The sequence below is a fragment of the Pocillopora damicornis genome, chromosome 11 (assembly GCF_964200805.1).
Source record: "Pocillopora damicornis chromosome 11, jaPocDami1.2, whole genome shotgun sequence".
Taxonomy (NCBI): domain Eukaryota; kingdom Metazoa; phylum Cnidaria; class Anthozoa; order Scleractinia; family Pocilloporidae; genus Pocillopora; species Pocillopora damicornis.
Genome location: NC_142680.1, coordinates 13,286,274 through 13,310,102, shown reverse-complemented (window position 1 = coordinate 13,310,102; position 23,829 = coordinate 13,286,274). Strand labels below are relative to the sequence as shown.

At 38.8% G+C, this 23,829-nt stretch overlaps 1 protein-coding gene and 2 pseudogenes across 2 annotated transcripts; all 3 read left to right on the top strand.

Annotated features, from left to right (window-relative positions):
- LOC149037628 (uncharacterized) overlaps positions 1–23,829 on the top strand; it is a 237,911-nt pseudogene that overhangs the window by 60,613 nt on the left and 153,469 nt on the right.
- LOC113664132 (uncharacterized) lies at positions 96–13,039 on the top strand. The gene is made up of 13 exons (XM_027179731.2): positions 96–258; positions 966–1,044; positions 3,505–3,593; positions 4,250–4,401; positions 4,670–5,314; positions 5,735–5,875; positions 8,056–8,369; positions 8,636–8,926; positions 9,886–10,198; positions 10,674–10,773; positions 11,254–11,524; positions 12,073–12,177; positions 12,288–13,039. Exons 1-13 carry the CDS (start codon positions 179–181, stop codon positions 12,444–12,446), a joined length of 2,739 nt encoding a protein of 912 aa, XP_027035532.2. The 5' UTR covers positions 96–178; the 3' UTR covers positions 12,447–13,039.
- Positions 15,783–20,406, top strand: LOC113664133 (uncharacterized; annotated as a pseudogene). The gene is made up of 4 exons (XR_016181357.1): positions 15,783–16,282; positions 16,863–17,035; positions 17,334–17,585; positions 18,464–20,406. The product of XR_016181357.1 is annotated as an uncharacterized LOC113664133 (transcript).

Here is a 23,829-nt window from a genome sequence, read left to right as displayed (position 1 = left end):
TTAATATATTCCACAATTTTAGTAACTAAACTTACCACCCAGAAAGTGAATCAGATATTGCAAAACCGCTGTCTAACAAGCTTGATTGCTGTAGGCTCGCATTTATGTTTCAAGTCAACCGAGCGTACGAAGGTTTGTTGCACGTGCTTGCAGAGCATCTTTAAACGCTGAATTCAAAATGCAAGGATACTCTCAAGAAGCTTCGCCACAGCCATTAGCGATAGTTACAGATGAAACTGCAAGCTTTTACGAGAACAGGTAAACGTCCGTTATGATCATACCAGCTTTTTAAAGCAATTGGTATATTGCGATTGTATTTTAATACCATTGCAATGTGCCTGGTACATGTAGATGTAAACATTCGCCTTTGTCAGTCAGAAATACGTATCGTCGTGATACAAGCTTATAATGACCAGTTATATTCAATTGGAACGTTGAGTCCGTGGAAGGATTGCTTGTGATTGACAATTTAGAAGAACTGCTGGATACAAGTTGTTGATGTTTCATAACTTCAACCGACTGCTTATGTACTTTGGGTCGTGGAAGTTGTCATTCACACCACGGTCTAGCCCCTGATTTTGTATTGATGTTGTAAAGGTTAAACTATTCCCTGAATAAAAAAGGAAATTTGTGCATGAAGTTAAGAGAGCACAACAAGAACTATCAATTTCAAGGTCTACTGATACGTGTATGCTACAAGGAACTCATCGTGACTCCGGCATAAGGATTCTTTAGTACCTGATTACACTTTCTATAGCTATGACAGTAAGAGACAATATGTGCAATTACACAGGATCCTTTCATGTGTGATAAATGACCTTTCCACATGAGAAACTACATTTGGTGAATGTGACAGATATTTCTCAAGTTATATTTCCCATGATGACCATCTAGCTACACATAAGATTACCAATAAATTTCATTTCCGTTGCTTATGTTTATTACATGTTATTGCCTTTCTTAAGTCATTCAAACTTCTCAAGACCTTTGCGACGGGAGGAATACAAGGCCTGTGTTAAGAATGTTCCTATTGATATGTCTAAGGTGAGTTATCATGTGAATGATTGTCAGCAAGATGGCAGCACTCCCAAGTATGTATGTATGTTTCTATGTATGTATGTCCGTATATATGAGCCTTCTGGTTTGTATTCTACCAGTGGTGAATTTATGTTAATGGGTTACACCCTAACATCAGCATGCATATTCTCCATACTGTTCTCTAAACATTTCTGTGGTGCTTACACGGAGAATTCATGTAACATTCAAGAGCCTATTAATAGTTGGTGATCATTTCCTTTGTTCTTGTGACCTTAATGTGTGATTCAGGAATGATACTGTAAGGAGAAATGAATGAGAGTTTTGCTTAGCTTGGAGTAAAAGGTTGAAGGCCCCTTTCCAGTGTTGCTTTAGCTGTTTACTGGGGGAAGATTTATTTGGCTATGCTAGGGAATAGTTAGCTGCAGGGCTCCAAGCTGAAATTTTTATAGTGACCAGAGATGAAATTTGAATTTCAGGAAAAATGGACAATTTGTGCAATGTTTAAAGACAAACTGCTGACTGCACTGCTTCTGTTTTGAGTGAGCAGTATAACTGACATTTTTTTTGGAGATAGGCAACCCAAGAAAACGAGGCAAATTTTTTCTGAAGAAAATGATAGAGTATGAGGACATGAGTGATGGCTGACCAGAATATTTATCTGATTTTGATTTCAAACCTCACTCAATAAGCTCTATGTTATAAAAACTTGACAACTTATGTACATGATGGCCAAACCCACAGATTATCAAAATTTACAAATAGCTCATTAAGCAACTTTCATTGCAAATTTAGTTTCCAAATATTTTGAAGTAATTATGGACTGGGCTGTAATGTGATGGTTTTTGTTCCTCTCACTTTTACTTTAGACTGTTGTTATGGAATGTGAGTTTTAACCTTTAACTCCCAAGATCTGATTGTTACTTCTCTCCTCTAGCTGCTACAAATTTCCTTCTAAATTGGTTACATATATTTATTAAATAGATGGTGGTGAGGGTACCTTAACCTAGCTATCTCTCCTTTTGTCAATGTTGAGTAGAGAGTTTTACAAGGAGAGTACATTGTAAGTAATTCCAGAGGAGGATTTATTAACCGAATGCAAATGTGGCAGTCTATTCAGTGGGCTAGGGGAAGTCAGCCTTTGCCTTTTCTTTTCAGAGTGCAGCCCTTGAAATTCTGTTATATTTTCCTATGCCTACAAGTGGGTCTGTTCCTGAATATCATCAATAGAGAAGAAAATCTTTTACATGAGAGAAGGTTCCAATGTTTGAGTTTCCCTGTTCGCCTCTGGGTAGAAAATAGCAATCACAAGGGGACTGAAGTTTGCTTGCATGATTTCAGGCAAGAAGAACTAACAAAATCTTTGAATGTATTAATTTATTTTTCCTGAAACGCTTCACACCTAATGCTGACATAACTTTTTTTCACTGGCCTTCTAAATTATGCCACTCTCACAGCTATACTTAATATCCTGAGTTCAGGCGAAGATGGAGAAATGTGCCCTTGAAGTAAATATACCTTGAGAGATGTCTCAGAGGAGTTTAATAAGGCTGACTCTAAAGATGAGGACAACACAACAACTGCCAAGAGGAAATACCCCCCCCCCCAAGGCTTAAACCACCCATTGCTTAATGTTGCCTGAGGAGAGATTATCCTGAACTCCATTCAGCTCATTTGAATGGCACAGCACAGTGTGAAAGTTAATATCAGCATCAGTTGTAAAGCATGCAAGGGAAAATAATTGGGAAGGTATTGCCTCACCACCATCATTTGGCTCAAAATTTTCACTTTTTTCATCAATAAGGACAGTAGTAATTGACTCAAAATTGACTTTTTATAGAACTTGCAGAAAATACAGACAATAAAGCAATGTTTTTCAAGAGCTGTGCTGTCAACACAAAACCCAAAGACTGTCTAGCCTTGCTTTTGTGCAACTCAAACTGAGCTTACCGAGTAGTTGGTCATATTTGTATTTAGTCTATGGTGATAATTTTGTATACCATTTATGTATGGTTTTGGCTAATCAATCATATTGATCACAAGATCTGGGTTACTATACTGCTAGTCTTCAAGGAAACAACATCTAATAGTTGCAATAAAATGAGGATCAAAATGCATCAATGACAGCATGCCACGGCACACCAGTGACAACAAAACAAGGTTTCATACATTGCAACATGTTAGCTTTCAACTTTGTTGTATTACTAACTAACAGTAAAGCAGTTGAAATGTCGGAATTAACATAATTGACTTGCCTGACTCTCACATTGTGAGGCAAATTATTAAACATTAATTTTATCTGTAACACTGCAATAACAAAATTTTCTATAACATCTTTTGGTTTTCTTTTCATTGAGAGACTTTTTCTTTTAATATGTGAATGAGATATGCCATAAATTCTTTCAATGCTTTTCTGTCCTTGTTGTATAAATTAATTTGTGCATACTTTTTATTGCTACTTCCTGCAAGGAGAGTCTTGAAGCACTTTTCAGAGGCTGTGGGAATGTTGCATCGGTTCACATTTTGCCACCAAAACCTGGATGGAACAGCACCATAAGGTGAGTGTAGAACTAATTTTAATTGGAGTTTCTGAGTTTTTTTTTTGTTTTTGTTTTTTTTTTTTCAGGCTTACCACTAAATCTGTTGAACTTACAGTAGAACCAGGAATAGTTGGAAATTAGCGATCATTTAAGCACTGGATGACTGTGAATATATGAAAATTATACATTTTAACTGTGTATTGATGAATTAAGATGCAAGTGATAATCTCCCTAATGAACACTACTTAAGCTGCAGTTGATGATCACTTTTATCTGCATTTAAGTACTGGACATCAGTCAACATAGAGTAAATAAAAAGATACATGTACATGTATGTTGGAACAAGCAGTGGTGTAGATGTTTCTTCATCCACTGCTTCCTGGGTAAATTGGAATTTGTGGTGTCGCTTTTTGGGAGAGGAAGAAAGCTTGGAGAACTGAGAGGTAAACCCTGGTACATGGTTTAGAACCAGCAATAAACTGCTGTAGTTGTTAAGAGACACAAGGACATACTGTACTTGTACACGTATTGAGCTAAAGTATATTTTGATAGTCAATGTGATTAGTGAGGTCCTGTTAGTTAATCTGGGTCCATATAAATATAATTTACTAATTGAAAAACATATATAAATTTTGTTAACCAGTCAATCATATAAGGATTGTTTCATCAAACAGTTTTGTAGCATTTTCATCAGAGGACGAGCTCAGTAAAGCACTAGATACCATGAATGGCACTTCTTTAGGAGATCACTGTCTTAAAGTAGAAGTAGCAGTTCCTCGAGACAGAAATACTGGGACATCAGGAAAAGATTTTCAACATCCTGGTGGTTAGTATCCAGCTAAAACAAGTGTGATATCATAATTATTCTTCAGGCTATAGGGACTTACATTGATATGGTTTTTTTTTCATATAAATTAAACAATATAATTTTATCTACAAAACTGCTTGGCTTATCTTTTAGTTTGCAGCTTGGGTGACCATTTGTAAAAAGATCATTGCATGGTTCCATAAGTCTTAACTCAAAGTTTTGAGGCTATTAGCACTCAATACCTTCATGAAACAAATTTCTTGCAATGATGTGTCATTATTTACAGGTTATCAGAACAAGCAACTATTTTTTCAAAGGAGTAAATCAGAACAACAACCTGGCAGAGGTCAATTTGAGCAGCTTGGAGGAAGGGGACCATATCAGCAGCCTGGAGGAAGAGGACTTTATCAGCATACTGGAGGAAGAGAGAAATATGAGCAACATGTAGGAAGAGGACATTATGAGCAGCCTGCTGTAAGAGGACAATTTAAGCAGCCTGGAGGAAGAGGACAATTTGAGCAGACTGGAGAAATGGTCCCATATCAGCAGCCTGTGGGTAGGGGACAGAATGGGCAGGCTGGAGGATGGCAGCCATATCAGCAGCCTGAAGGATGGGGACCATATGAGCAGGCTGGAGGAAGAGGACCCTATGAGCAGCCTAGAGGAATGGGAACATATGACCAGCCAGGAGGAAGAGGCCAATACATGCACCCTGGAGGAAGGGGGTCATATCATGGACACCAGTCAGCTGTAATGATGAGACCGTATCAAAACACTGGTGTCAGAGTTGAGCAAGCAATTTTCAATCCAAGAGGACCTGGCCGAGGAGTGGGAATGATGCAATCATGTGGTCCTAGCAGCGAAGTTGTGCCGGGTGGTGCTAGCAGCATCCTGAATGGAGCAACAAATTCTTACCCACATGAAGCTGAAGGTAACACTCAATAACTGCCCTATACAGTTAGTTGTCACAAGATTTATGTAACCTACTAGAGAGGAAAAACTTATTGAAAATCAGTTTTTTAACCTTACTTTAAAGGAGGCATAAATGGATTGTGAGTTTGTACTCCCTTTAAAATAAGAATTGGTTTGATAAAGGTAGAATGTACATATATTGTTTTCTTGTGCCATACTTAAGTCTAACTACCTTCAGGGAAGTAACAATATTCATGATACATGTCAGTACACAGGTGTTTTTTTCATGACCATGCCCCTTTTTTCACAAATCCAGGTTGACTTGAAAACACTTGCAAAGTTAGCAAGAGTACAAGGGACTTTTTGCCCTTATCCTTTTTTATTTTTCCTTTTTGCCCATGGTATTTTTGTAGTCATAATTTGATTAATTCACTTGTAGCTTTGCAGAAAAATGGAGCACAATATCTGTGGGATGAGACAGGAGGTTCAGACATACAACAATTGACTGGACGGTTACCTCGACATAGTGAGACAGAAGATAATACGACCAACCCAACACCACATGCAACAGTGCAAAATGGTAATGACTTAATCTTCTATTCTTAATCCCCCTTCCCCTGCAGTATTTGAACTTTTGAAGAATTGGTTCAATCAAATTCCCATCCCCAGACCCCTAGGGTCAAAACTGTGTTCAATGCCCACCCCAGATATAGATTAATGTTCCATAAAAAGTTTAAAATAAACTTTGAGAGTGAAAGGTACCTTCCAGTTGAGTTATTTCTTTCCATGTAATTTGTTTCTTTTTGTTGGTCACAACATTTGTTAATTGGGATTGGATTAAGTCATGATTTTTTTTTTCACACTATTGGTAATGACCTCAATTTATTAAACTGAAAAATTCTGCCTCCTTTTTCTCTCTTTTGTTTGCCTTTTTTTTTTTTTGGCAAATAGCCACCCAGCTTTTAATAACCAGTTTGACTGGTTTAATCTCAGCTTAACCAAGGAAATTGTTAATCAAGGGATAAATCTGCTTTCATGAACCTTATTTATTTCTTATATTAGTTATCGTAGGGATAAGAAATTTAGTCCTCTATTAATCTCTAATTGGGGGTAATTTGATCAGTTTTTGAGCAACTGGGGCCAGGTCTTATTGTTTTACTGAGTGGATCAGTTTATCCTAGTTGTTAAGATTAACCCAACTTATCTTTCATTTTCAAATCAGATAATCTATTGAACTACAGGTTGTTAAGAAACTTCACCAGTTGTTTTCAACAGCCAGGTCTGATTCATATTGAGCCATTTCAGACAACATTATGTCATTGCTGCTGATTATACAATTATAAAATCATCACGTCTTAAATTTTGCAACTAACTAAGTCTACTTAAGTCTACTGTAATTCTACAAATTGATGAAGGAAACAACTCACCTGGGACAAAAATCCACTGACAGAGGGTAGGTGGGAAAGCCAATGTCAAACAGTCCCCCTTTGCTTTTATGAATGACTTAAATCTATTAAAAGAATGTAAACTCATTTAAGAATGTAAACTTATTTGTAAACTCTAAACAGCATCATCACATCTTTGATACTTGGCAAATAATTTTTTCTGCCATGGACTTTTGTTTCATTCCACATGTTGTAAATTTCTGCTCTAAGATGCCATTTTGTTTGAACAATTCCATTTGAATGATCTTGACCTTACTTTTTCAATTTTGAGCATCAGGAGGATGTTAAGGAAAGTTGTGCGACTTTTCCTTCAACAATTTCTGTTAATTCTTGAGTTAAAGATTTGGCCATCTTAGATTTATGCTGGTTGAATTTACACACAGGGTTATGATGATCAGGAGCTAGATTTTAAACCCTGTCTTGATTTTTAATGTGCACATTTAATCAATTGCATAATAACACAAACAAAGTTAATGTAGTCGCAGGTAGTCAAACCTGTCACCAGTTTGGTGAGGTTGGTCACTTCACCCGATATTGAACTTATGATATTTCTTAAGTTAAAAATGTTCCAAACTGGTCTTATTTCGATATTTACGTTTAATAACCATTATCATCATCATAAAAAAAGATAGAAAAAAAGGAAAAGAGACAAGACCTCACTATGGTGCTGTTTTATGGAGTGTTTGCATGCTAAATTTCCAATATCCTATTTATTATTACTGTTCACTTAATAAAATGCCTTTTAATATTAAAATGATCAAAAGTGCTGTTCGCTTCCTAGAGTTCTTGATTGTTTGTGAAGTCTTTGTTTTGTTTTATTCCATGAAAATTAACTCATTGAAAAAGGGAAAGATTAACAAAGCTCTAGATGGCATTTCAAAAACAATTTATTTCATTGGTCACTTTTTATGGTTGTTTTTACTGTTAATTATTTTAGGAAGATACCATTTTTGTGGTTCAAATTAAAGTGTTTTGTTTTCCTAACTTCAGGAATATTATTCCATTAATTTGTCAGATTCTGCCTTTGGAAGCAAGAGTAATAAAAATCATACAGTACTCTATGGAGTTTCAGCAACTACATTTTTCTTGCATTTTCCTAATGTTCTGATCAGAAGCATGGAATAATAAGTAGGCAAACATCAAAATTTAACAATGGTATTGAAGCCAATACTTGTAGAGTGTAGCCTTGGTACTCATCCTTCTGCTGGTTGCTACTTACAGTACTACTGAATGCTCTCATTCCAATGTTCTCAAGGCACTCTTATTAGATGCATCTCGTTAACATACATGTACATTTCACTCTTGTTATGTTCAGGATCTGGGAACAGAATGCCTCCAGTTACATATATTCCACCAGAGCTTCCAAGTGACATCAATGAACTTTTCCAGGATGCACCACACAGTGGATTGAACTTTGATAAGTATGATGACATTCCTGTGAAAGTTACTGGCAAAGGTTCTGTTTCACCTATTTCATCTTTTGAGGAAGCTGGGATTTTAGAACAATGTTTAAAAAACATCAAGAGGGCACAATTCACCAAACCAACACCTATTCAGAAGTATGCTATTCCTATAGCTCTTGAAGGCCGAGATCTCATGGCCTGTGCTCAAACAGGCTCAGGAAAAACAGTAAGTGTGAAAATAATGTCCTAGTGTACAATTAATTTAATGGAGTGATGTGAGGAAAGATTAAAGACTTTACTTACAGTGTACTGTAGATCCAAATATTTGTTTTTGTTAATTTAATCAAGTTTCAATGTCAGTTGTTCTTTAAGAGACTGCACTGTTTATAGAGTTTTGATTGATAGTCCATATATAGTAGCAACTTTGACTCTTACCTACTATGGACTGTACACATTTTCCGTACATCTTTGTGTTGTTTCATTTCATCATAGGTAGCATTTGTGGTACCGGTGTTGACTGCAATGATTAAACAAGATAATCTTAGTGGTGGCTCTTTAACTGGTGAAACTCCTGCTCCATCAGCACTTTGTATTGCACCAACTCGTGAGCTTGCTGTTCAGATCTTTAAGGAAGTGTGTAAGTTTGCTGATGGAACTGTTGTGTGTCCAGCTGTTTGTTATGGTGGAGTAAATGTTCATCACCAATTGACTAAGATAAGAAAAGGATGCCACTTCTTGATTGCTACTCCTGGAAGGCTAGAGGACTTTGTTTCCCAAAGACAGGTATGGTCTTGTATCACTTGATACGTGAATCTCATATGAAGGTTAATTCAAAATAACAGTCATCCATTTGGAACATTTTTCTGGTTTGACCATTTTCACTAATTAAACCTTTCCTCTACCAGGTACTTTAATCAGTAGGACCATTTTAAATGGTGGGTCATTTTAACCGGCTGGACCATTTTCTCTAGTTACACCATTTTAAGCGCCTAGTCCATTTTAACCAGTTTGACCACTTTTACTGGTATAACCATTTTATCACGCATGACCAATTCTACTTAGTTGGATAATTTTAACCAATCACATTATTTAGACTAGTCTGGCTATTTTCTGTAATTAGACCATTTCTTTAAGTTGTGCCATTTTATGAAGTTAGTCCCTTGACACAGGTTGGATTATTATAACCAGTTGGACTATTTTCTCTAGTAAGACCATTAATAATAGTTGGACCATTTTTATGTTGTTCCAACATTTTACCTGGTTGGGTTTTTATCTAGTAGGATTATTTTAAGCGTTTGGATGGTTGGATCCAGTTGAACAAGTTGTTTTGCCAGAATGAAATGTTACCATTACAGCTCTTACCGCGCGTTTTCTTGAACGTGAGAGATAACTTACAGTGCCTAGCAGTGATATAGCTCAGAGGAACCCAGAAAAATTACAGCATTTGTCAACAATTTGGCCAAAATATTGTAAAAGAGCCAAGGCTTACGATTGTTATTTTATCATTCAAAGTTCTTCAGTGTCCTGCAAACCATTTCAAGGACACTTCAGATCTTTAACGCACATGGTTTATTTTCCTTTGAATGAAAGACGAGCGAAATGCTAGTGAAGTGGAAAACGTGTGGTATTTTGTAATTTTTCCCCTATATTAGTATTTTTATTGCCGTTAGGTAATTCTCTTTTCAAGTATAACCGTTTCCGATCACGCCCACCGTTATTTTGGGGCTTGTTTCTTTTTTCAGATAAGTCTGGAAAAAGTTCATTACCTAATTTTGGATGAAGCAGACCGTATGTTAGATATGGGATTTGAACAAACAGTTCGTAAGCTTGTGGAGAATTGTGGAATGCCTGGTAAAGTTCACAGGCAAACACTCATGTTCAGTGCAACTTTCCCAGATGATATTCAGCGTCTAGCAGCAGACTTTCTGAAGGAAGATTATCTTTTTGTTATTGTGGGTCGTATTGGAGGATCAAATTTGGACATCAGTCAGACAGTTATTTCTGTACCTGGAGACGAAAAACAAGAGAAACTGTTTAATATTCTGCTTAACTCAGGTGACTAGTATTTTCTCGTCCTTCCTTCGTTTTTTTTTCTCCATACTGAGGTGATTATTGGGTGTATTTGTCCGACCTTTTTTAAAGTTTATTATTAAGTTTTAAGTGTGTGAATAACTTGATTTGTCCAGTTGTGGCATTTACAACCAACCGGCTTTGTGACTTCAGCCTAATTAGCACTTTTACAGTGTACCTTGACCCTTTTGTTTGGCGAGTGAATAAAAGGGTTGACCAGCTGTTTTTGACGAATAACTCAAAAAAGACAACGAAAAGTTGAGTCAGGACTTATAGGATTAGTAAAATTTAAGACTATTATACATATAGGATTATGGTTTTTCGTCCTAGTAGGTTCGATCACACAATCTTAACCTTCATAGTTTGGGAAAATAGGTAAGCTTAAAAATGGAGTCTGTAACTTGAGCAGATTTTCTGTCTTTCAATAGTTAAACAGCAGCAAATTGTTTTTTTTTGACAGGAACAGATCGCACCTTGATATTTGTAGAGCTTAAACGTGTAGCAGATTTCTTGGCTTGTCTCCTCTCTCAAAATAACTTTCCAACCACAAGTATCAGTGGGTAGGTGTCTGCAATGCGGGTAACTGTACTTTGATAGTTATTATCACATTTGCAATAAAGGCTGTGTCACAAAGGCGGTAAGTCGCAGCGACAGGTCTTCGGGTACGTCATAACTATTGAAGCCAAAATATTTCATCGTATCCGAGCCATAACCATCCAAACCAGTGAAACAGTGAAGTATGTTGTTTCTTTGACATTCCTTGTTTGACGTGTCGTAACAACTTATCCACCAAAGTATCCTGGCCTTGAAAACCCGGCAAAATGTCAAAGTAAGGATTACGTCGTAGCTTAGAAAAATGCTGTAATTGTGTAGGTGCCAGTGAATACAGGGTGATTTCGTACTGATTCTACGTCATATTTCTACAAAGTAGTTGAATGAAAACAGCGGGGCTCTGTAGGTGGTTTTCTCTAGGGTTAATTAGTGAAGTTTAAATCGTCAACTTGTGCTATAGTTGATTGGACGGTTACTGAATTTTCTAGGGACAGGACACAGCAAGAGCGTGAAGCAGCCTTGCAGGACTTCAGAAGCGGTCGAGCTCCTGTACTTGTGGCGACATCAGTGGCAGCACGAGGTCTAGATATACCTGATGTAAAGCATGTTATCAACTTTGATCTTCCTCAGGACATAGAAGAATATGTCCATAGAATTGGTCGAACTGGTCGGATTGGTAACAAAGGAAGAGCTACCTCCTTTTTCCAGCCAGGGAAAGATGAAAGGCTTGCCCGCAGTCTGGTTAAAGTTTTATCTGAGGTAGTTTCTTGATATTTTCTGCTCTTTTTAACCCACTTATTAAGAGCATTCAAGTGATATGAAGAAAGTTCTATAATTCGTCATGTGCTTAAGACTCATCACACACAAACTTTTCAGTTTTTGGTTATCCAGACATGAAAACGATCCACTTTGAATTACTACTAGAGAAAAATGGAAGAAAAAGTGAAAAAATCCTTGTTATTATTGTTACTTTCATCACCGTCATTATCATCGTCATCATTTGTTGAATTTGAATTGAAAGTTTGAAAGTTCAATTTTTCCTATTTAAGCATAAGCAGGGTTTTTTCCTCGTAATATTGGTTTCTCGAACCCATGTTTCTCGGCAATAGTCTACGGCATGTTTAATTGTTTAATTGTTTGTTTACGCCTAGAAAGCTGGCAATAGTGTTTCACGCCTTTAAATTCTTCTTCAGATACATTACTGACGCTTTGTGCCTTTGTTTGTAATAAGCCTGCACATGATGCTTGTATCTCATACAATCTAGTTTAAGTACATGTCACTGATGATCGGTGGCTCGGTTTCATAGGCATATCAAGAAGTTCCAGATTGGCTTGAGCACGTTGCAGAAGAAGCTATTGGTTCGTCATATGGCCCTGCAGGTGGAAGATTTGCCTCCAAAGATAGAAGAGAGGTACAGTTATTTGGCTTATTAACTCGCTCTCCTCGTCAATATAATCATACTGTGCGTCTCAAATAAAATGTTTTATTTCTCTTTCGTCTATTTTCTGTTACGCATTGCAGAGGGAACAACTTAAAGTCAGTGGTTCCCGAGATGTGATAGGGGAAGTCAACAGGCGCATGGAACAACTCGATGTTCAGTCACAAAACAAACATCCTCGCGGAGAAGTGAACAATTCAACAGATCTGTCAGGTTACCCGGATGAGGAAGAATGGGACTAAGTCGAATTTTTTTTAGCGACCGGAATCCAGATGGATATTTACTGTTTGTTGCCGTGCATTAAGAAAAAAAGACAACCTAATGTTTGTTTCTGTTTTTTGAAGTATTCGTTGAAGATGTAATGAGTTTGTTGGGTTTTTTTTCTTCTTCAATGCCGGGGAACTGGACACGCTTGGTCGACCGAATCTGATTAACTTCAAGGGGCACCAAGCCCATACTACCCCTCGTGTAATCTCACGAACAAGGTCGTCTTGTAATCAGACGTTGTTTGATTGATTATCGTGTACAAGCTGTTGTCCCGTAGAAAATGCATTCCTGGCATTCTTGTAATCTGTTTTTCATTGCGAGGTTGTATCGTGCCTGACGTTTCTATGGTTACCTTTTCTTACGATTATTATTGTTATTGTTGCGTTTTCTATTGATGTAAATTCACAAATGAATCATTGCAGTTTAAATTGTGTAAGTTATCTGATTTTTTACTTCATGATGTATGTCTAGTTTTATTATTATTATTGTTATTACTATTATTACAACCATTGTTATTATTATTAATACGATTATTATTATTATTATTATTATTATTAATATTTTGAAATTGTGTCCTTATGGTATTCACAGGGTGAGTGAGATCTTAATGCAATTCATTGTTTAGGTACATACTAGAGGGATAGACTTGTCTTACCTTACTGCCATGGTAGCGTTATTCCTCCTCTCAGTACTACTTGAAAAAACTCAATCTCCGTCAAATGAATTCCATGAATGAATTGAGAAACGAGTGACGCCAGATATAATAAAGTTCACAAGACAACCAGCCAAGGGAGCGTGGGCGGAGTTGATATGCCATATGCGGAGTTGATATGGTTGGAAGCTTGGCATATCAACTTCGCCCACGCTCCTCTAAATTGTGATGATGTCTATTTACACCTCGGCAGCCATTGCCGTCGAGTTTCACAAAATCTGTTTAATCCTGGGATGTTGCTAACCCCGCGAAATTCCGAGATTTAACTCTTTCTCAAGGGTATTGTTGTTTTGGAGTGAATATCTTAACGATATGTCGATTCTTCGTCTTTACGTCTCCAAACCTACGCTTCGTGGTGCAAGCTCGAAAGACCTCGAGAGCCTGAAAGTGAATTTTAGATGCCTGAATTATAGGTAGAAGAAATTCCGTATTGAAGCTACTTTACTTTACAAATTTTATTAATTCAAGGATGTGTTGGCCAGTTAAAGGAGTCTTCAAAGCCGCTCGCGGCGAGCTACGACAAAACGCCGACATCCAGTCTGCTGACCTCTTGAGGTGATTCCTCAGTATTGCGCTGCGCATCCGATACTGCGCACTAAACATGGTATTGTTTTTCAATCAATGGACGAGGTGAACAGGTACCCTGGTCTTTTGTTCTTGAACGAGTATGGCGACCTATATTTTTTATGGCATAATTTTGGTGTAAAAATTATCCCCTTTAGATTTAAATAAATTTAAGAGAGAAAATTTAAGGAGAAATTTTAAAAAAATCATGTGATGGAAGAAAAGATAAAGCTGGAAGCGTGCACAAAGCTCGTTGCTCTAAGGCGCAAATTATGGTATGGACTCTAGAAACGTTTTGAGTTGATGTCATTTAAACGCGTTACTTTTTCATAATTTATATATTGCATTGTTCTATTCGCCCGACTAATTAAGTACTTTTAAAGTACTTATCAAGTATTTTTTTCAAGTTTTACTTCAAATAAAAACCCTTGCTATCAGCTACCGCAAAATGTACCGTGAATCGATGAAATGACGCACGTAATTCGTATTAGTACTGGCATAAATAGGGTGAGATTGGCCCATCATATTTCTCAAACAACACGGTGACCTATTTTTTCCATTTTAGTTTTCGAGACAGACATTGCTAAGCAACAATTAAGGAAAATTAAAATTGTTCTTCCTGAGGAATCACCGCAATGACTCCCCTTTCCCATCCCCTCGAAGACTCACAAGATATTAATAACATAAACACATAACCTTGATACCTTACCTTGGCCCCAGACTTTTTACCAAAGATCAAAACGGTAGACGCCTGTTGAACAAATGCGTAACCTGGGCACTACTAAGTTACCAAACAACTTCCGGAATTTGCATTAATGTTTGTTTAAATGCGCTACACAATCGCCAGGAAAGCATTATGTTCAAATTCCGTGGAAGCTGATGACAAAGTTGTTACTGTATCAGTGCATTTGCCACTCGTATATCAGAAAAGAGCAGTAATACAACTACTACTACTATTTTGATCGTTCGAATCTCGTGCCTTTTTTCTCTGATTGGCTGAGAGCTTCCCCACAAAAACTCGTTCCCAGACTCCTTTCTCCTCTTTCCTCATGAAGATCATGAAGATACTTTCTTTGTTTGTTTGTTTGTCTTTTTTTACGCATAAATGTTTGCATCTTGCAATCGTGATGTAAAACAGATTCTGAAGTGTTAGATTAAGTCGGTCCGAAATTTAGTTTTAGTGATTTAAGTGATTCTTCTAATACGAAAGTTAAATATATGGAAGTGTACGTTAGGCCAATAACTTACGCTGAGGATAATATGGATTGAGAGTTGGCGAGGATGAATCGGAAATTGTAAAGCGTTTTCCATTGGGGTCCTCCTCGCGAAGTTATGTGGACTTTCGATATCACTTTACATGATCAAACAGAAATGCTGGATTACGTCGCCAAAATATGCTTCTACACGGCGTATTCGCTGGGAGCTTTACTTTTAGGTATGCGACCATAGATGAACATCGATCCTATCAACTGCCATTCCTTCCTTTCAAGTAACCCGACAACGATGGAACTCTACATAGGGCGTGGAGTCTATAAGAAGCCTTCGTTTATTTACTGGAACGCCAAAATGGTATCGTACTTCGGATGAATGAATTGGGAAGACTTTGTCCAGCTACTTTAATGGATCTAACGGAGTGAGGATGCGATGAACATTCTGCAAAGGGACAATTAGATTACGGGGCCAGCAGAAATGAGTTTTGTTTGATCCAAAAGGTGACTGAGCCTTGTCTAGTTGTTTACTTGGTTCAATTTTTACGGCTTCGTTGTTACTGCCTTTCAGCGCAGCCAGTGTTTAGGAAAGTAGCTTTACTCTTATCCGCACGTCGTTCTAATTTTCGCTCCATATTTTTCTGTTGGCATCTTTCTGAAGGGAGACAGCTCCAAGAAATTCCTATTTATAAAGTTAGGGCATTAATTAATTATATGATTTTTCTCAGAATCCTCCAAAGCTTCCCGTGCGCGAGCGATCGAAGGTTTCCTCGGGCTGTATGACGGAAAACTCGTCAGAAATGGTTTCCATGGATTTCCTCTCAAAACAAAATCATTTGCTTCAGCTATCGGTGCGGTCAGTATCGAGATTCGGAGCTTTGGGAATTTTGGACCGTTTCACAATCTGATTTGTCAAAAACGTGCAAAAACCAAACCAAAAAAAATCAAATACTCTAAGAACCGAAACACAAAACAAAACAAAACAAACTTCATTTGAGAGAAAACCGCGGGTGAAACGCGATGGCCTCGTGGCTTCACCCTCAAGAGAAAAGCGACCAAAATCGTCTTCCACCACTGCAACAGAAATCAAGAATACCAGTCAGAGTGCCTCAACTGAGTAGCGACAGTGATAGGGGTTCTTCATCAGTGGACGACGCCGATAAAAAAGTGCATCTGCAAAAGGATTCAGGCAGCAAAGTTCAAAACAGGCGATCGTCGCGGATTCCGATTACAACCGATGAGAGAAGGAGTAAAGTTCATACTAAAGTTAATCTACCAAAGACTGTCAAAACAGCTCGTAAAGGAAAACCCACTGGAAAAGCTTCAGGTATGTTTTTCAGCAGTCAGCCACATTTTTTTTCATCCAAGTACTACTCGAAGATTGAGAAGATCTTAAAGAACAGTTATAAGTGAACGGCTGGAACTGTTGCTAAATCGATGTAAATCGTAGGTGAAAAATTAACAGTTAAGATAAGTTGTGCTAAATTTTGGCAGAACCACGTAAAACAGAGCGAAAAAAAGGCATTATTACAATATTCTTTCTAGTAACTTTAAATTTATTCATTCTAGAAAAGAGTATTACTTCTGATCTCTATTTATCATCATATTTCGATTCATCTATCTATCTATTTAGCGTTTTATTTTCATGTATATCCTCAATCAGTCTTCTCCAAGTCTTAGAGATTTTGTTCTGAAAAATAAAAAAGCAGGAGAGAGGCCGCTTTAGGCTGTTACCTTAATTAACCGTCTCTTTGATTTCAAGCCACTTATTAAATTGATGCTCGTTTCCACGAAGAAGGGGCAGATTCCTGCAGTTACAGCTTCACGACATCCTCTAAGCGAACAATGTATGTTAGTGCTTAATACCTCTTAGGGGGAAATTAATTTCAAACTCGATTTGATCACAGACATGAACCTACGAGAAACTCAAGAGAAAAAACAAAAGGAGAAAGCAAACGCCATTCCTTCAACCGACTCAGCTAAATATGTCAGTTACTACTGGCATGCTAAAGAGACGCCGCCAAACGTTAGGCGACGAGTACCGCGACAGCTTACGCCCATCAAGACCGAGTCGAAACAGGTGAATCTCAATAAGATCGATTAATTGAAACGAGATTGCGAGAAAAATGTTTTATGAGCAAATATCATGAGTAAAGTCTCTCATGATGATAACTGTCTCATCTGGAGGACCTAGAACTTAAAATCGTGATTGTCTACTGTTTCCCATTTTTATGTGAATCCGAAAGATTAGGTTTCTGAGAAGAAAAGTGCTGAGGCGTAAGCAGTATCGAGCATCCTAATTACCGGTTGTCACTATCCTGTTAATATTCAGAAATTCAACAGCTGCAACAAAAACAAAGCTTTTTTTGAATTAGCAGGTCTGCAACGATGAGAAAGAACCACGAGAAGAAAGCTCGGCTAGCGAGGTATCCTCTGCAGCCAGAGAAGAAGTCACGCCAGATTTTGAATGTAATGTTGTACCTGTGTATGAGGAGGAGCTCCGTATAAGGACCGAAGCAGATTTCAGTGGCAGTGAGTTTGGCGACGACTTTAAACGTCTCTCGATATCTAGCGACGAGAAAGCAATGCCTCATGTCCCCCCGTGGCTGAGAGAGGACTACAAGTTAGTAGTCAGTCGTAACCTTTGCTTTCAGTGAACTCCTTTTTGTGAATTTCACTTCTGAGACAATTTAGTGACAGTCTATGCTTTCTAGTATTCAAAACTTTCTCCATTCAGTGACACATCGAGTAAATTATATTTGATGCGTGTTAAAGTTTGTCCAAAAACCTTTGTTATAACAAACTCAGGGCCAGCGGTTTACCTGCTTCAGTCCCCGCGCCCGTATGTATATATTTAAATTTTCGCGCGAAAAAGAACACTATGTTATTCAGTCTGTCGTCCTTTCATCGTTTCTTTATGGCATTTCGTGTACTCCCTTTATCCAAACCATCAGGTACGTTTTGCGTTTTCTTTGCCGTTGATGTTTCGCTTTGTAATCGTAGTTATTGTTGTCGGTTGTTGGTTGTGGTGTAATTTAAGTTAATCATGTTTCAGAAACCACTGGTTCCAAATAAATTGTATGGTACGAGTAACTGTCTGGAAATTTACCAGTGCGTTCGCTACAACCTTCCTGGTGACAGGCGTCATTAAATTTCTTCATTCCTTGTAAATAACGCGAATAATGGATTATCCGAAGTTTCTATCACTTAGGATTCCAAAAATCGGTACATGTAGTTATCTTGCGTTATCTAGCGTTATCTTGTTTCAGTCAACAAAACGGTCCCAGAGTTTTCTATTCGTAAGGACGTTTCTCAGTTTTGGATTACTAGCAGTGGTAATTTTCGAAGTTCCCGATTATTTGAAGATGTGTATAAAATAAAGTGCCGAGAAAGTTTCCCAGTAGGAGTTAAGCACTAGCGACTTTTATGTGCATGTCGTTCATCAATATGAATTGATTTTATGCAGGGAGAAAGAAAAAACAAGTGATCACATAAACTTCGTTAAAAGCGATGCTACCGTCACGAGATCGGCACAAAATATCCAACTAAAAACAGAGAAAAAATGGACGAAAATGATATTAGTGAGGAAGAGTTGGACTGTAGCTCTTTCACTGAGTCCCGCGGATACAAAAGGAAAATGGCTGAGCTGGACGAAAAATCCAGACGGCTCAAGGCACAGTTTGCGGAGGAAAACAGACAGACTATTGAATCTATGGACGAGATCGTAGAGGAGATCAAACAGAGCCAGGCAAGAGAAGATGGCATCACAATTGAGATTGAGGAGATGAGAAGGAGACAGGATGAAATAAAGGACGACCTTAAAAGCCTTGATGAGATAGCCCAGAGACGAGAGCTCGAGGACAAAAAATGGAAAGAAAAGATGGACAAGAAGAAAAAGAAAGTCGCACGCAAACTGGAAAAGATAAGAGCCGAACGACGTAAATACCAAGAAGAGACAGGTGATGAAAACGAATCAACAGAGGAACACGATCAACCGGATGAGAATCAAATGAATGTCCAAAGGGTGAGAGCTGCAAACGTGTCACCAAGGCAAACGAAACCGTTGTAAACGAAGACATTGGTGACAAATTGTTCTATGAGCCTCGAGGGATCATAGAGTACAAAAGCGTAAAGGAGCTGGAAAAGAAGCGGAAAGAACTAAAGCGGTTGGAAATACTGGAAAAGAAGGCAATTAAAAGGGAAAAGGTTGAACAACGAGAAAGGTAGAGGATCGAAAAACAGAAGCGAAAAATTGCGCGCAAACTTGAGAAACTCTCAGCTAAGAATTCAACAGTTTCGAAAGAAACTGAAGAAGTTACGATGTGTTGTGTAAATCGGCACATGGAGGCTACGAAAACTAAGGAAAAAAAAGAACTTCGATGAGACCCCAACAGTGAGTAGATCGCACAGAGTCCGAGCATTCCCTAGCCGCATACTCTCCTGGAATGCCTACCAATGCAGCGGTGGTTGAAAAATTAAAGGAAACGTTGGCTAAGGTTGAAAACAAAAGGATATAGCTTCACATTCAGGTGCTTCCACTAAAGTAGGATGAGGAGAGGAGTCCTACAGAGACTCTGCAAAAGAAAACAGAATACATGTGACCATTCTGACGGACAGAGAAAGAAGACTGATAGCAATATTGGAACTGAAACAGTTGCCTTGGAGAGAGAAGATATTTTTACCTTTAGAGCAACTTAAGACCTCGAGCAAGAAGGCAACAGTAAAATTTGAGAGGAACCTGAAGATAGAAACATCCCTTCGAACAACTCTGCACCAGAAAGCGACTGCAATGGTGATGATAAGCCCTGCTCTTTCAGCAGCTTGAGCCCAGACATCTCCCCTGACATGAAAGACATCTGACAAATCAGCTCAGTTCGGCCTGCAGCCGTTGCATCGCTCCCCTGAAGTGGCAGATCTCAATCCAATATTGGAAGATACGAACTCCATAGTCGAAGAATCAGTAGACAGCGAACACAGTGACATTAACTATAGCAAAGAGGAGGAATCTCAACAAAACGACAACAGATCAACTGAAAACGAAAAAAAAACTGGCGAGGATCAATCACAGTTAATGAGCGAAAGAAGCCATTGCCAGAGCGTTGATACACCAAATCAAGGGATCAGCTCAGTCACTGACCAAACTGCTTCCCTGACACGAAAGGTGTCTGAAAGGTTCACACCGTTCAGTCTGCAACCTTTGTACCGCTCACCTGAAGGAGCAGGGGAAAGTCCAATGTTGCAAGACACAGAATACTCAGTTGACGAATCAGTAGGTGGCGAAAGCAGCAAACAAAATTGTTACCACGAAGAGATGCCTCAACAACTCGAAATCAGGCCAGCTGAAAAAGAAGTTCAATTATATAATCAAGCCAACGACACCTTCTGCGGCGACGTTCGAAAAGGAATTGAGGAAGCACTTTCAAAATCAAGTGTACCTTTTACGGCAATAAACCGAGGTCAGAATGAGATACACAGTGAAGATGATCAAAAAACAAAAAATCTACATAACATTCAAGAAAAAGGCAATGATCAAGAAACTGAGCCAATAAATCAATCATTTGAATATTTTGAATGAATATTTTCACGTGTGTAATTCATTTTTGACTCGTGTATATGCGATAGCGTAGAAACGAGTTGTTGTGGGCAATTTGGGATATACAAATTGGCGTGGACTCTTCGTAATTAGTCGGCTCCGAACTAGAGATCTCTCCTTCCGAAGAAGTCCGAAGTCCTTGCGCCCTTGTGATTGCATCGACCGTTGCGAAGTTTATGGGTGACGCTGTATCGAAGGCGTTCGCCGAGGGTAAGAGTACACGGTAATTTTGGTCAGCGGGGAATCATGAAACCCGCGAATATTGCGAAAGCCCGCGAAAAAACAGAAGACAATTTTTGATTAAGACACTAGAATACGTAATGATGGCGGCGACTAATCATTCTTCTTTAAAAAATCGTGTGAGTAAACAAAAACAGAGAAGTTTAGTTTGATGGCTCGTTTTCATGAATCTAGGATTTTGGGAATCGCTATAAACTACGCGATCACGCATTTAGTAATATTTCTTCTTCTCCTAATGATTGATACTGGAAGAAAAGAGTAAAGGTGTAGTGCTATTTTATGTGCCCGTTATAAGAAAAAAATTTGAACTCGCATTTAGCTTACAGGTGAAAATCCCATGAAAATTGTTCAAAAGAAATATATCTCAGTGGTTATTTTGTGATAACCACAAAATACTCAAACAAAATCAAGAAACTGCCGCAGGACCTCAAAGCTCCTTTGTTAAGAACGATCTGGAACAATTCTTTTTTGAATTTTTCGTGGGGAACAAGTGCTGAAGCTTACATGACAAATTGTATGTTTAACCGCTGTACTATAAACTTGTGTGTTCGACCCTCGACGACCGCCTTCGATATAGCATCACCCTAGCTGGAAGGTTATTGTCTTTACACGGCTGTTTCGACATTTACTAAATTGAAATGGACTGCGAATGTTTCAGATTAGTGCTATGATCAACTTAAAGACCAAGCATAAAGGATCCTCGAATCGTCCATGCGCTTAACATAACGAGGAAATGCGAATGTTTCAGATTAGTGCTATGATCAACTTAAAGACTAAGTGTAAAGGATCTTCGAATCGTCCATGCTCTTAATATAACGAGGAGCAGCAAGAATCACGAAGAGTTAGGGTCTGTTTACATGGAGGTGAGGGACGCCAGGTAGGTTAGGTAACCCGCCTAGCCGTGGTCGAAACATAAAACGCGTTTATATACAATCTTACAACCCCGGGGTGCTGGAGTGAGGTTTCTTGAGGTTGTTGTTGCGCTTGCAATTAAGGAGTTTAAGCAGAAGCGTCCCAAGCTCACATCTCGAGAAAGACGAAAGATTGATTCTCGGACACATATGTATTTATTCATGAAAGCGTCGCGCGTTGTGTTACGCGGTGTTAGGTTACGCGAAGAACCGTTGACTTAATACGGAATAGTTTGGGAAACGAAATATGGTCGATTTACAACTCTAAATATTCCGAAATGTGAACATTTCACGCTCCTTGTGTGTCCGTTGCGCTTTCTGGTGATTTCCGCCATGAGACGGCTAGGAAATGTAAAAAGTTTTAAAAGATGTTTCGCTTTTGAGCTTTTTGCCATGAACGCGATCCCGGCTTAGCGGGTTACCCCACCTTGAGACGTTTACGTGGCAAATTGTCACCCCGGCTGACAGGGTTACCCTAGCTGGCAGTACGGGCAACCCGCCTAGGCGGGTTACCTCACCGCCCTGGGGTCCCCCACCTCCATGTAAACAGGCCTTTACAAAGCAGAACGTGACCAAAACACTTTTTGATCTTCTACTTTACCGCCCAGCTCTCTCCACCCCGGCCATAGACAGTTTTGTCTTCACCATTTCCGTACGGCTAAGTTTTTCTCAGATTGTCTTACTTACTTCGTCATAAAATGAACAGATTGTTCTCATCCATGAGCTGAAACGAAAAACATAAAGGACTTTTTGGCATACTGAGCAAATCGATAGCTGAAAGAAACCATGACGCTCTGACAGCCCGAGACAACAAATCACAATAACGGCCGTGCACTCGACTCATGTTTTGATAAATGCGATGCACATATATCGAGGTTAACCGTAATCTTTTTTTTCTCCGAAAATAAAAATATCGCTCATACCACAAATGTGGTAATGATAGCATGTGTGTCCTCAACCGCCCCAAACAAGTCATCGCTACTCGACTTTAAGTTATGATTTCTCCCACACAATTCAAACTACACTTGACGCGAAGCTCTTTCAGCAGTAAGATTTCTCGTATCCATTACTGTCGTCAATCGGCGGACGTCTGTTTATTTCTAAGTTCTTTATTTGACAATCTGGCTATGTCACACTGTGTTCCTACTAAACGGATGTGGTTCCGCACTAAGATCTTAGTTTCATAGGATACAGCGGGCGGCATAGGAAGATATGAATTCAATAAATTGACCTCGCTCCCAATGTGTGGCTTCATAGCTCAGTTGGTAGAGCATCGCACCGGTATCGCGGAGGTCACGGGTTCGAATCCCGTTGAAGCCCTGATTTTTTTCAGGCTTCTTCTTTCCAATTGCTTAAATTGGAAAATTTACTGCGATGATCACATTTCCACTTTCATCTACAACCGCAGTACAAATATGAATTATTTCATATAAACTCCACATCATTTCACTGCACGGGAAGATATGAATTCAATAAATTGACCTCGCTCCCAATGTGTGGCTTCATAGCTCAGTTGGTAGAGCATCGCACCGGTATCGCGGAGGTCACGGGTTCGAATCCCGTTGAAGCCCTGATTTTTTTCAGGCTTCTTCTTTCCAATTGCTTAAATTGGAAAATTTACTGCGATGATCACATTTCCACTTTCATACTTTCCTTAAATGGCAAAATTAGTAAAATTAAGTAAACGTTGCAGAGGCATCCGCAACGGTCGAAAGACAAGCCAGTGTTTCTACACCAAATTTCTCTCTGGGTATTTTCCCTTATTTTAAAACCTTGCTCTATTTCCCTCGTTTTTCTTTGGGGTACGCGGGACTGTTTCGGGCCATTTTCCGCAACCGACACTGAAGGTTTGGACTACACAAGCTGGCGGTTTTCCTGCGGTAGAGGTGTAAAAGTGAGAAGAAAACCTTAAAAAGGAGCTAAGAAACCTATTTCTTATATTTTTCCTTCGCACATCTCTTGCCGCTCTGTTCGGTTATGCTTCTCAAAACTCCTAAACAGAATCAGCCATGATCGCAACGGATTTGAGGACGGTAATAGAGTGTGGGGTTCGGGTCACGTGTTTCGGAGTCTGCTGACAGAGACCCTAAGACCATCATCCGCCCCTCAGCGTTTGAGCAATTGAGAGTT

What these genes read in the sequence shown, in the direction of transcription:
- LOC113664132 (XM_027179731.2), top strand. Translation starts at nt 179, where the DNA reads ATGCAAGGATACTCTCAAGAAGCTTCGCCACAGCCATTAGCGATAGTT. An exon ending in GCAAGCTTTTACGAGAACAG is followed by an intron (nt 259 to 965) that starts GTAAACGTCCGT and finishes GCCTTTCTTAAG; the next exon opens with TCATTCAAACTTCTCAAGAC. An exon ending in AAACAGGCTCAGGAAAAACA is followed by an intron (nt 8,370 to 8,635) that starts GTAAGTGTGAAA and finishes ATTTCATCATAG; the next exon opens with GTAGCATTTGTGGTACCGGT.